This window comes from Solanum tuberosum, unplaced genomic scaffold (genome assembly GCF_000226075.1).
Source record: "Solanum tuberosum cultivar DM 1-3 516 R44 unplaced genomic scaffold, SolTub_3.0 scf00676, whole genome shotgun sequence".
NCBI lineage: Eukaryota > Viridiplantae > Streptophyta > Magnoliopsida > Solanales > Solanaceae > Solanum > Solanum tuberosum.
In genome coordinates this window covers 55,866-69,907 of record NW_006239593.1, presented here as the reverse complement: position 1 = coordinate 69,907, position 14,042 = coordinate 55,866, and the positions used below count along the sequence as shown (strand labels likewise).

The 14,042-nt window shown below is 35.8% G+C and overlaps 1 protein-coding gene across 1 annotated transcript; it reads right to left on the bottom strand.

Annotated features, from left to right (window-relative positions):
• Window positions 1–4,161: 4,161 nt before the first annotated feature.
• On the bottom strand, window positions 4,162–12,817 carry LOC107058865 (non-functional pseudokinase ZED1-like). Its single transcript, XM_015305062.1, has 2 exons — window positions 12,306–12,817; window positions 4,162–5,163 (listed from the first exon to the last, which is right to left on the bottom strand). Exons 1-2 carry the CDS (start codon window positions 12,613–12,615, stop codon window positions 4,301–4,303), a joined length of 1,173 nt encoding a protein of 390 aa, XP_015160548.1. The 5' UTR covers window positions 12,616–12,817; the 3' UTR covers window positions 4,162–4,300.
• Window positions 12,818–14,042: the final 1,225 nt, after the last annotated feature.

Genomic DNA, 14,042 nt, shown 5'->3' with positions numbered 1-14,042 from the left:
TGTTAATCAACGGCCCCCCCCCCCCCCCCCAACGTAAATACACCCCTGCCCTAGTTAAAATTCCAGATCAACCTTGATAGTGAATAAATATCTAGGCAGGTAACACTTTACTCCTAAAATACGTTTTTTTTGTGTGAATCAGACTTTATGGGAACTTTTTTTTAAAAAAAAAAAAAAGAAAAAAAAGAAGAGATGGTGTATAAATCATTGTTACACAAATTGCTGAGATATTTTAAAACTAGGTCCCAAAATTAATTGCTCAACAAATTTCTGGGTAGAGATAGAATTTCATTTTCCACTGTAAGCAATTATTTGTGGACTCCAATTTACCATTTATTATTATAGTACTACTGGATAACACTTCAGCCCCATTGTGACCTTTTTTAGAAATTATTCTATACACACGTCACTTCAATTTTTTAACCTTTTGGAGCGTATCAAAATCCGCTTTATAGTATGCTATATAAAGGGTTAATACATAAACACATCTATATGTAAACGTTTAGATAGTGGGGTATTTGTGCTCCGTCTTATTATATCGGAATTATTACAATTTTGTTTTTCGCTCATTATCTATGATAAAAGTTATTCTCGCCTTGCTACATACTTTTTCATTTCTAATTTCTTATCTCTTCTAATATGTTCGTACATTTATTTAAACATCTTCATTTTTTGTATATACTTTTATTTTTTGGACATGTGAGTTTTTGACTTACTATACATCCATTTAACTCTATATTTCCAAGGATTAACTAGTATATAGGAAAGATAAGAAGTAGTTGTGATGTTGACTTCTCATCCACAAAAAGTACCCCATTACATATACTCATGATTTCTACACATTTTATTTTGGACTATATTCTCTTTCTCTCTTTTTAATACTATTAGTTAATCTCCAAGTCTTTCTTCAATTCTTCTCACTTATATCATCCATTAGTTCCACAAGCAAAAAAAAAAAAACACAAACCAAAAAAATTAACTTCTAAGTTCATGGGTTTGCATTTACTGATTATTTTAAAGCTGAATTTGAGAGCATCTTCTCTGAGTTTAAATACTCCTTTAATTATAAGTTTATTATGCCCTTTTATAATAAGGCTAGCAGCTTGTTCGTTTAAACCACTTCATCAAATTCACTATAATTTGGTTTATTCTATGAGGCTTTTTTTCTTCCAGATGAGCCAAATTACCTTCAATTCTCAACCCCCTGCACCTACGCGGTGGGAAAGAGCTGTTCGTCTTGTCTACGAGAGATTCACACGTGCAAGGCACACACAATTTCAAGAGATGGATGAGGAGAGCTTGCGTGCTCTCTCCATGATTGCTCTTTGAACTAAGATTTGATTTCTCACGGACGTTCTGTCCATGAGAAATCAGGAATTTAAGGTGGGAAACAATTTTCCCACGAGCACATATTCTGATGAAGAGGTAGATTTTGAATTTAAATTCGAAGATCTAAGTGCTTGTCGATCTATCGATCGTATTACTTTTTAAGTTACGATTTAGTAGTTTAGTATCTTTTGATTGAAAGTTTAGTTAAAAATAATAATATTAGGTAAGTTGGATCTGTTGATATATATATATAAAATACACTGGCGTTGTGGTACATTTCAAAGCTTCTTTTGTCGGTACTGTTGTTTTTTAATCATGTACAATTTCTGTTTCAAAGTTTTTTGGTTTCTTCCGTCAGCAATAAGTACCAGAATGTTTAAATTGCTAAATAGATTAGCTTAAAATATGGCGATTATTTTATTTTAGCTGCTAAATATGCGTTAAAATTTGTAAAGCATCTCTTTTAAACAAGGAATTTGTGGTAGGTAAAGTGCCAGCAAATAGTTAGGTGCCTATGAGCAGCCTGGCAACAATTTAAAGCAGCAGTCATGTAAGTGATTGTGGGGGAAAAATAAAAACAAAAACTGAATAAAGAAAATAATGTCATTTTTTCAAAAGGCATAATACATAAATATATCATTTAACTTAGCCTCATTTTATATTTATGTCATCCAATTTTGAGTGTGCACAAATAGACACGTAAATTTGTATAAAGTTGAACATATAGACACACGAGTCCTATGTGTCACAATACATGTAGGACACCACGTAGGACATAAATTTCCATGTAGGATGCCATGTAGAACGTTTGTGTCTATTTGTTTAATTTTATACAAGTTTAAGTGTCTACTTGTGCGCACCAAAAATTGGAAGGCATAAATATGAAATAAGGCCAAATTAAAGAGCATATTTATGTATTATGCCTTTTCAAATATTGAACTTTTAGACGAGATAATTTATGTGTTTTTAACATTTCCTCTAATTTTAACTAGAGAACCTTGATTGCCATAATTACGAAATAGCTTTACTAGTTGTTACGATAATTCATTCACTTTAAAGTTTAGATAAGACTAGGAATGACACATCAACCATAAACCTGTCCAATCTGTTTAGATTTAGATGAGTTAATGACCCGTTTAGTTTGACTTGTTTAAAATCTGAGTTGATATATCGTTTATTTTGACCTATAAGAAATTCTATTTAAATTTTTTTAAGAATATTTTTAATATGGTATGTAGTCATAATATATGGAAACAAGTAATTTCTGGACGGATCAATAACCCACTTATCAACTCAACTCATTTTAATATACTTAATTTCAACTTAATCCATTCATTTAATACTCATAAATTAGACTACTAATAAGAAAACAAAAATTGCAAAAGCATCTAGGGAAGGTGAAGAAAATGTACAAGTGAAATGAATTCATTTGATGTGACATTAATATGTTACATTGCAAGCTGGAGAGCTTTTCTCCTTACCGGGACTAATCAAGGAGAGAATATCTGGGGAAGGTTTAAATGGAATGGTACGATCCCTCCGTCACCCCAGAATGAAAGGGGTGATCTCGTAGTTCTTGGTCTGTGAAGATGCGTTGTTAGGTGCTCCATTTTATTTTCCCATTGAGGTCGAACCTAAACCTGTGCTCGAGAGATAGCTGTCCATACACTGATAAGGGATGTATGGATTCTCGAGAAGAGAGGAGCCGTGGTGGTCCTCCCCGGACCGCTGCTATTATCGTATTGAATTTTGTTCCACGTCACAAAAACAACATCCTCTTTGTTGATGTCGAATTTTCGGTAAAAAATATCCGTTATATCTAAAACTTAATCTACACGTACCCTTCAATTAATATATATACTACACAAAAATTGTTGGATATATTGTTTGAGAGAAGACGGGCACTATCGATTTCTCATAATTTAAATTTTATTATATATTAAAGTAAGGATTCACTTCGGTCTTATAATCTTGATCACACTTGTTACGTGCTTCAGCAACACTCCTTACTTGAGCACTCACACTTGCTTGCTCTCTTGCTTTCTTACCTACTTGGTTTGTTACTTAGTTTCTTGCTTGGTTGCAACTCAAATGGACCACCTCTATTTATAGGAGGTGATGGAAGAATCTAGAGAAATACATACTATTCTATTCTAGAATATTCATAGCTATTTTTTTCTAGAACTACCTTTCTAGAACATTTCTAGACTGTTCTCTCTAGAATACTCATTCTAGAGATTTTCCTTCAATTCTCTACAACTCCGGAATATTCTAGATTTTTCTTGATTTATCTTAAAGTAAATAATTAAGTTGGTTATGAATTCTTAACAAAAATCACAGTGTATTCAATGTTAATTAGCCTTGTTTTGGTGCTAAACTTTGATGGTGCCAAATCAGATAACATGAGAAATGTAAGAACAAGAAGTGAATGACGGGGATTTTTGGATTGCATTCGTACCGCAAATAATGGAAAACAGAGCTCGGGGCTTGTTGAAGTAGCTAGGTTAAGTTCGTTTGGTTCGCGTTGATCATATCTTATGTTTATCCTGAATATTTTTTTATTCAAGTCACGTTTATCCTGAATATAATTAATATATCATGTTTTATGTTTAATTAAAGCAATTGGTTACCTGACTTCTTAATTAAGCACTAAAATGACTCATGTTGGTTTGCATGGAAAACGGTTAAGACGAAGGATAAATTACAAGAAGTGGCGTTGCCTAAATTTAATTACTAAAATTTATTAAATGACAAATACAAAACTAGCATACTCCCATTTCTTTCTGTAAACCGAATTTTTTTTAAAGAGAAATCAATCTAAGTAGAGCAAAATAAAGATCAGATAGGCAATTTCATTGTCTGCAGATATTATTTTTTGGTCAACATATATATGTGGGTACAAACAAATTGAATTTCATTGAAATTGGAACCTAATATAAATACTTCAAGGAATTAAAATAAACATTTAATTTTAACCAAGGGAGAGGGCACGGAAACACTTTTCAATTCGGCTTAATTCCCTTGCGACATGAATCATGTATGGTCTATCATCTCCGTTTTCAGCTATGCATTTCCTAGCAAGATCGGAGAAGTCTTTCAATTGTTGTTGAATCTCAATTCCATGCTCTTCTAAGATAGTTGCATCCACAATATCCAGTACATTACCCTCTTTGATATAGTGATCGACAGAGTAATTGGTTGGAACATTTTTAAAATCTGTTGTCTCTTTTGAATTTGCAGTATCCACTCTATCCATAGAATTACCCTCTTCAGTATTTGATTTAGCGTCTTCTCCAAAATCTATGGTCTCTTCTGAATTTATAGAATCCACCACGAGATCCATAATATCGTACACTTTCTTTCCGATTAATAGCTCAAACAGAAGAACCCCAAAGCTGTAGACATCAGTTTTTTGAGTACTAATACCTGAGGCGATATTTTCTGGAGCTATATACCCATATGTTCCACACACAATATCTACTACCTCCAATTCCCCTGGAGGTAATGATATGGAGAGTGAGAAGTCCAATATTTTGGCAGCGCCGCTCTTCTCATCTATTATCACATTAGATGGCTTTATATTTCTGTGGATGATGGGCGTAGAAAATTCAGTATGGAGGAAAACGATTGCAGAAGCGACGTCACGTGCAACTCGTAATCTATTTCCCCAACATAGCGATTTTCTATTAAGATTAACCTTTTTGAAAAGTAGATCGCTCAGAGTTATAGCCCCAACATATTGATACACCATAACTGGTTGTTCAAATTCTAGACAGCAACCAACAAGTCTCAACACATTCTTCAGATGACTCATCTGAGCAGTAATCGCTATATCTCGGTGGATATTTCTGGATAAACAAAATTTGTTGAATCTAACTAAAACAGGGCGGTTGTCCAGCGAGCCCATAACCATATCCACTTTGTCAAGCTTCATTATTGTGGTTTTAGAGTGTTTTATTGCATTGTTGATCTCTATGGCAGAGAAGTAACGGATGGGAATTCTGCAATTTCCGTCGCATAAAGCAAGAAGCTCCTCAAGCACGCGACTTCCATTCTGTAAATAACAATCATGCTCTTTCTTCCGTCTTTCTGCAGAGGCGGAGGAAAAAAGTTTTTTCCTTGTGAGTAGTCCTCTGAAAAAAGGCATCTCTAATTTTGGAAGTGACTAGTCTGGATGAATTGCGATTAAATCCAATAAGGCATATCACTACTCACAAGTGGGAAGCTGCTTCCTGCTGGTCTTAATTTGTGCATTCAATTCCATACAAAATGACAACAAATTGAGTTTCCAAGCACTTTCATTGAAAATTAACAATGGGGAGGCATATCAGTGTGGGTCACAAGGATGGAATATTGCATGCAATTGGAAAAACGTCTGTCATATAGTGCCTTACAACTTACAAGGCATGGGGTCCGGCCCGTCTTATAAGTGTGGTCACTCTCACGTCTTACATCGTAAGTTAGCGACCATTAACCTTTTTTGGCATAATATTTGAAGACAAACTACTTGATTAGACATACATTACTAACATGTATACTAATTTTACGAGTCCGGAGCCAAAAAGGTAAGAAAGTTTTTCAAAAATTTCAAAAGGGCAACAAAATTAATTATAAAACCAAAAGGGCAACTTTCTGACGGAGAATCAAACAACGTCTAAAATAGGGTAGCCGGCGCAATGCACGGATTTCCATGCACCTTGCAAGGCGCAGCTGTCATGAGCCCTGTAAGGCTCTGCCGTCATGCGCCTTGCAAGGCCCATGGAAATCAGCGCCTTGCGGCTGTTTTATTTTTTTAAATTTTTTTGTTCATTATTAAAAAACGAGTTAAATTTTCAATGGTTTGAAAATTATAAAGTATAGAACAATTGACTTCATATTTGGTGTTAGTCAGTGGGATATTAGGAAAAAAGTGACATTTTATTGAAGACACTACAATTAGTTAGCTAGTTAGTAATTAGCTAAATTAGTTAGTTAGTTGTAGATTAGCTGACGTGGCAGAGTAGTTAGTTAATAGTACAAGTTAGTTATAACTAACTTGATCAGTGGTGTGAAGTAAAGCACATGTATATATATTCTGTAGAATACTCTGTAACCAACTCATTCAATACAATACACAATTTTATTCTTTACTGTTGATCTTCTTCCTCTTAGACTCACAGAACCTCCATTGGAGGACTTAACATGGTATCAGAGCTAGAGATCGGATCAACAACAATGGCTACTGAAAATGAGCTCGTTATTCCTTACACACACCCTCTCTACTTGCATCCATCGGATACTCCAGGATCTGTGCTCTGTCCTGTTAAGTTGACAGGATCGGAGAACTATGGGTTATGGCGGAGGTCCATGCGAATTGCTTTGCAAGCTAAGAGGAAGCTGGGTTTTGTGATTGGAACCTGTAAGAAGGCAAGTTTTGAAACTAAGTATCATGATCAATGGGATACCTGTAATGCAATTGTTCTTTCATGGCTTATGAACACAGTAGCTCATAATATCTTAAGTGGCATTGTCTGAGTGCCCAAAGTCGAAGGATTATGTTGAGCATTTGCGACAACAACGACTGATTCAATTTCTTGGAGGTCTAAATGAGTCACATTCTCAGTCGAGGAGGCAGATCCTTATGAAGACTTCTGAGCCAACTCTCAATCAGGCGTATGCAATGATAGTGGAGGAGGAGAGTCAAAGTTCTGATGTGGATCGTAATACCTTAGGATTGAAGGCTGTATCTGAAGGAAATGATATCACAGCACTATTGACTGCTGCGAAAACTTTTCAAAAACCTCGATACAAGAATCCTAATGCCTTTTGTGATCACTGCAAGACGAAAGGTCACCTGAAGAGTGATTGTTTTCAGCTAGTAGGATATCCTTCTTGGTTTAAAGGAAAGAAGAAAGAGGGATACAATGTGCAATATAATGGATCTGCTTCACCTCATACTCCACCTGTGTTTAAATCCTGAGTATGGTGGTCATAATGCAGGGCATATGCCTGCACCTCTTTATGGCAATTTATCCTTTACTCACAATCATAATGCTGCAGGTGATATTGGCAGATCTGTTGGGGGCAATAGTCACATAGAAACTCACACTTATGGCACTGCTGGTTTTCCTACAACTCCAGGATCTGGTGTTTTTACTCGAGCATCTGCAGATATGTGCATTCCTGGATATGGAAATACAGGCTCTCATGGTCATGGAGTTAGTGGCATAAATATGGCTTTCACAGGAGCTCACTCATCTGATACTGCAGGTATTGTCAATTGCTCTGTAGTACATAATTCACCTGGTTCTAGGTGGATAGTAGACACAGGGGCCACTAATCACATGACATCTACTCCCACTTTGCTTTGTGAAACTCAATGTTTACCTCCAAATTAGCTCAACAAAGTTCACCTGCCTAATGGTCAACAAGTACCAATTGCTCTTACTGAGAAATCTAGACTCATGCAGAGAGACATATCTCATGTTTTGTATATTCCTGATTTTAACTACAACTTGTTATTAGTTTCTAAACTGACTAGAGAACTACAATGTTGTATGGTGTTTTTATCCTGATCATTGCCTACTGCAGGACCTTCACACTGGGGAGGTGAAGGGGACTGGTAGTCTGGAGAATGGTTTATACTATTGGCCACACAATGATTCTTCCATTATTGCTCTTTCAACTGCTTTAAGCGTGGTGGATACTGTTGATCTGTGGCATAGAAGACTAGGTCATATTCCTCACAAGGTTCTTCAGCAAATGCATATACCACATGTATCACTTCCTTCCAAATTACCTTCTTGTCCTGTTTGTCCATTGGCAAAACAAACTAGGTTGCCTTTTCCTCAAAGTACCAGTAGATCTAATAAAGTGTTTGAGCTGATTCATGGTGATGTTTGGGGTCCATACAGAACCCCCACTTATGATGGCAATAGATATTTTCTTACTTTAGTAGATGATTGTAGTAGGATGGTGTGGATATTTCTTCTCAAACAGAAAAGTGATGTGTTCTTTGTACTGAAGGATTTTCTGACTCTAATAAACAGGTAGTTTGATGGCTTTATCAGAGTTTTCAGAAGTGATAATGGTTCTGAATTCTTTAACTTTCATTGTCATGAATTGTTCAGATCTGCAGACATTATTCATCAAAGCTCTTGTGCCTATACCCCTCAACAGAATGGGGTTGTAGAGAGGAGACATAGGCAGATTCTAGAGGTTTCTCGAGCCATTAGGTTCCAAGCAAATTTACCTATCAGATTCTGGGGTCTATGTGTACAGAATGCTTTTTACTTAATCAATAGAATGCCATCTACTGCTCTTGCAGGGAAATCTCCATTTGCTGCATTTTTTGGCAGGGAACCTTGTTTGAAACATCTCAGGGTTGTTGGCTGCTTATGCTATGCTGTTAATCATAGTACCAACGGTGACAAGTTTGATCATAGGTCTATTAAATCAGTGTTTGTGGGATATTCTACTACACAAAAGGGGTATAGACTATATAATTTGTCCACCAAGTCCTTTTTTGTTAGCCGGGATGTCATTTTTAGAGAGGATGAATATCCTTTCAAGTCTACTCTGACTGCGATTCCTGAATCCTATCTAAATAATCCTCCTGACATGTTTGTTTATGATGATCAGAATACTTCTATTTTATTACCAGATATTCCTGCTGCACCACTTGACTTGCCTCATATACCCACTGTTCAGCCTTATGTACCCTCTGTTCAACCTCCACTTTCCTTACCTTCTGAGGATCTTATTCCTCCTACCAATGAGCCAAGTCTTAGAAAGTCGGGTCGATCCTCTAAACAACCTGGTTGGCTCCATGGTTTTGTTCATACTGTTGCTAGTTTTCCTTCACATCCTGTCCCTTGTTTTACTGCTCATCCTCAGTCCACTTATATGTCTTATGCATCCATATCCCCTGCTTATTTTCAGTCCTTGTGCAATTTCTCTGCTATACGGGAACCTACTTCTTATGAAGAGGCCATGCACAACCTATAGTGGATTCAAGCCATGGATCAAGAACTGCAGGCCCTCCATGATAATCACACTTGGGATTTGGTTACTCTGCCTCCTGGCAAGAAGGCTATAGGGTGTAAGTGGGTCTATAAAGTCAAGTTTAATGCTCAAGGAGAGGTTGAGAGGTATAAAGCTCGACTGGTAGCTAAGGGTTACACTCAGCAAGAGGGCTTGGATTACCAGGAAACATTTTCTCCGGTTGTCAAGATGGTTACTGTGAGGGTGGTTCTTTCTTTGGCTGATATGCATGGGTGGAATTTACATCAGATGGATGTGTTTAATGCATTTCTGCAAGGTGATTTAGTGGAGGATGTGTATATGGTTCCTCCACCTGGTCTACTAAGCAAGGGGGAGTCTCCAGATGGATGTGTTTAATGCATTTCTGCAAGGTGATTTAGTGGAGGATGTGTATATGGTTCCTCCACCTGGTCTACTTAGCAAGGGGGAGTCTCCTTCAGTTTGTAAGCTCAGGAAGTCCCTTTATGGCTTAAAACAAGCATCTCGTCAATGGAACTTGAAGCTATGTGAAGCTCTTCTGAGTTCAGGTTTTCTACAAAGTCATCATGACTACTCCTTGTTCAGCAAATGTTCTGGTTCTGATTTAGTTCTCATCCTCGTTTATGTGGATGATCTTTTGATCACTGGTTCCTGTTCTCAGTTAATTCTTGATACCAAGCTGATGCTTCAGACTCATTTCAAGATCAAGGACTTGGGGAGATGAGATACTTCCTTGGTCTTGAAATTGCCAGGAACAAAGAGGGTATCATGGTAAGTCAAAGAAAGTTTGCCTTAGATCTTATCTCAGATTTTGGTCTTGCAGGAACCAAACCAGTTAGTACTCCTTTGGAGGTTAATCAAAGGTTCACTAGTCAGGAGTTTGACATGCATTTGGAACCTCAGGAAGCACATGAAGATATGATACTCAGTGATCCCTCAAGCTATCAGAAACTGGTTGGTAAGTTACTTTACCTCACCATGACAAGGCCGGATACTAGCTATGCAGTACCGAATCTTTGCCAATTTATGCACAAACCAAAGAAATCTCACATGGAGGGTGCATTGAGGGTGGTCAAATATTTGAAGAATGCACCAGGTTTAGGAATTATGTTGTCATCCAAAGCCTCCAAGCAACTCTCAGTTTATTGTGATGCTGACTGGGCCACTTGTCCTATGACAAGGAAGTCTGTGAGTGGTTTTGTAGTAAAGATTGGAGACTCTTTGATTTCATGGAAGTCGAAGAAACAAAACACAGTGTCAAGGAGTTCGGCTGAAGCAGAATATAGGAGCATGGCTAATGCAATGGCAGAAATTGTATGGTTAATAGGTTTGTACAAAGAGTTGAAAGTGGAATTGGAATTGCCAGTAAGACTATTTTGTGATAGTAAAGCAGCACTTCAAATTGCTGCTAATCCTATATACCATGAAAGGACGAAACATATAAAGATTGATTGTCATTTCATTCGAGAAAAGATACAAGAGGGCCTTATTCAAACAGACCACGTACCTTCAAAAATGCAACTGGCAGATGTACTGACAAAGAGTTTGGGAAGAACTCAACACGATTTTTTACTGTCCAAGCTTGGTGTATATAATCTGTTTGCACCGTACAGCTTGAGGGGGAGTATTGAAGACACTACAATTAGTTAGCTAGTTAGTAATTAGCTAAATTAGTTAGTTAGTTGTAGATTAGCTGACGTGGCAGAGTAGTTAGTTAATAGTACAAGTTAGTTATAACTAACTTGATCAGTGGTGTGAAGTAAAGCACATGTATATATATTCTGTAGAATACTCTGTAACCAACTCATTCAATACAATACACAATTTTATTCTTTACTATTGATCCTCTTCCTCTTAGACTCACAGAACCTCCATTGGAGGACTTAACACATTTTATCCCCTCATTTTTTAATTTGATTAATTAAATTCAATTCTAACCGTGTAATAAAAACGTAAAAAGAGTAGATCAAAGTGTGAAAACTTTTATGCCATGGAATATAGCATCAAAATGGCAATTTCATTGTCTGCAGATCTTATTTTTGTTTATTAACATAAATATGAGGGTTCAAACAAACTGAATTTCCTTTAAATTGGAACCTAATATGAATAATTTAAAGAATTAAAAATAAACATTTAATTTTGAGTAAGAGCCAGGTCACGGAAACATTTTTCCATTCGACATAATTCCCTTGCGACATGAATAATGTATGGCCTATCATCTCCTTTCAAAGTTGTGCATTTCTTAACGAGATCCAAGTAGTCCTCCAATTGTTGTTGAATCTCAATTCCATGTTCTTCTAAGATAGTAGGATCTGCAATATCCATTACATTACTCTCTTTAATATAACGATCGACAAAATTGGTTGGAAATTTTTTTAGATCTATGGTCTCTTCCAGAATTACAGAATCCATAAAGTTATCTTCTTCAACAGCGTCTTCTTCATCAATATCTGTTGTCTCTTTTGAATTCACTCTATCTATAATATCATACGCTGTCTTTCCTGTTAATAGTAGAAAGAGAAGAATCCCAAAGCTGTAGACATCAGTTTTTTGAGTAATAATACTCTGGTAGTAATATTCTGGATCTACATACCCTAATGTTCCACACACACCATCACGTTGTAGCTCCAATTCCCCTGGAGGTAATGATATGGAGAGTGAGAAGTCCACTATTTTGGCAACACCACTCTTGTCATCTATTATCACTTTGTAAGGCTTTATATCTCTGTGGATGATGGGCGTAGTAAATTCAGTATGGAGGAAAAGGATTGCAGAAGCAACCTCACGTGCAACTCGTAATCTATTTCCCCAAGATAGCGATTTTCTATTAAGATTATCCTTTTTGAAAAGTAGATCGAAAAGGGATATACCTTCAACATACTCATACACCATAACTGGTTGTTCAAATTCTAGACAGCAACCGACAAGTCTCAACACATTCTTCAGATGACTCATCTGAGCAGTAATCGCAATATCTCGGTGGATATTGTTAAATTCACATGTATTGAACCTAACTAAAACGGGGCGGTTGTCTAGTAATCCCGTAACCATAGACACATCAGAAAGGTCCATTTTGCTTTTAGAGTGTCTGATTGCATTGTGGATCTCTATGGCAGAGAAGTAACGGATGGGAATTCTGCAATTTCCATCGCATAAAGCAAGAAGCTCCTCAAGCACCGCACTTCCATTCTGTAAATAACAATCATGCTCTTTCTTCCGCTTTTCAGCAGAGACACAGGAAAAAAGTGTTTTCCTTGTGAGTAGTAGTTCCCTGAAGAAAGACATTATTTGCTTCAGAATTGAGATTAGATCCAAAAAGGCATCACCAGTGGGAATGAATGAGTAAGGAAGTAGTGAGGTACCGCTGCTCTTTCTTACTTTGACGCCTGCGTTAAATTCCACACAAAATGACAAAAGATGGAGTTTCCAAGCACTTTCATTTCATTGCCATTGTTTATCAAGATCCATTACGGCACGCTAATTAATTCATACTTATGTTGGTTTATGTTGACCTTTTTTATTAACCCTCAGTGAATTAGTGAAGTAATGCATATTCATTAAGAAAAAATATTCAATGCATAATTTAAACTATATTTTTCACTATTTTCCTTGAGAAATTATAAATATAACTTTGTAGTAAGTAGAACTTCTTTTATCCCTAATTACTTGTCCACTTTTGAAATTGACACACCTATTAAGAAAACAAATAATTGACATAGTGAGTTTACCGTTTTACCCTTATTAATTATGAAGTGGATGAATAAAAACTTAAAATCTTCAAGAAGTTCTACATTTTCCAAAATCAATTAATTGAGGGTATAATTGGTAAATATTTTTTTTATCCTTTCTTGATATGTCAAAATGGACAAGTAAAAATGAAAATTGGACAAGTAATTAGAGACACAGGGAGTAAATTTTATTTCCTACGAAATATCAAACTTCATTAAAAAGAAAAGAGCAAATATGAAAAAAATAATTCAACATCCATCTTAAACTTATGAAAATCTTAGTAACTCCGTTGTTGGTTACGTATACTCCCACCTTGTTTGTGAGGATTCGATTCCCCACGCTATTATCCCCTTCCCATTTCCCCTTCCGATCCCCTAACCCCAATTTTTTAGAAGATAAATAAAACTTTGAACAATTTCATTATTTTGAGTAATGAAAAAAACTCCAAAAATTCACCTAAAATGAAATATGGATAAATTCTTTTGGCCCAAATGGCTTTTGACACAATAAACTGATTTTCATTTTGACATTTTTATCCTTCCCTTCCAAATTTAATATTTTTAAATTAATTAATTTTGGAAAATAGTGATATTAATCTCTGTATTATTGCATACTTCCAGTTTTAATTCGTTTGTTATTTGACGGTGTACATTTGACCTTTAATTATTTATAGTGTGGGGTTTTAGTCCTTGAAGTTAACAAAAGTTTATTATTTAACAAAATGATTATTTTAAAATATATAAAATAAAATAAATTAAAGGGTTGGTGATTCTAAAAGCTTGAAGAATTATGTGTATGAGAAAAAATTAAATGTAGTAAAAACAAAATGTTAAATTTTTTAGGACATCATTGAATATTAATAGCCTTAAGGAGCATGTCCACCTACTAAACCCTTTCAAATATAATCATATTTAACCTTGATCAGTAACCATTGAAAAAGACAAGAAGAATAAGTTGCTAATAAATAAAAAAAAACAGAGCAA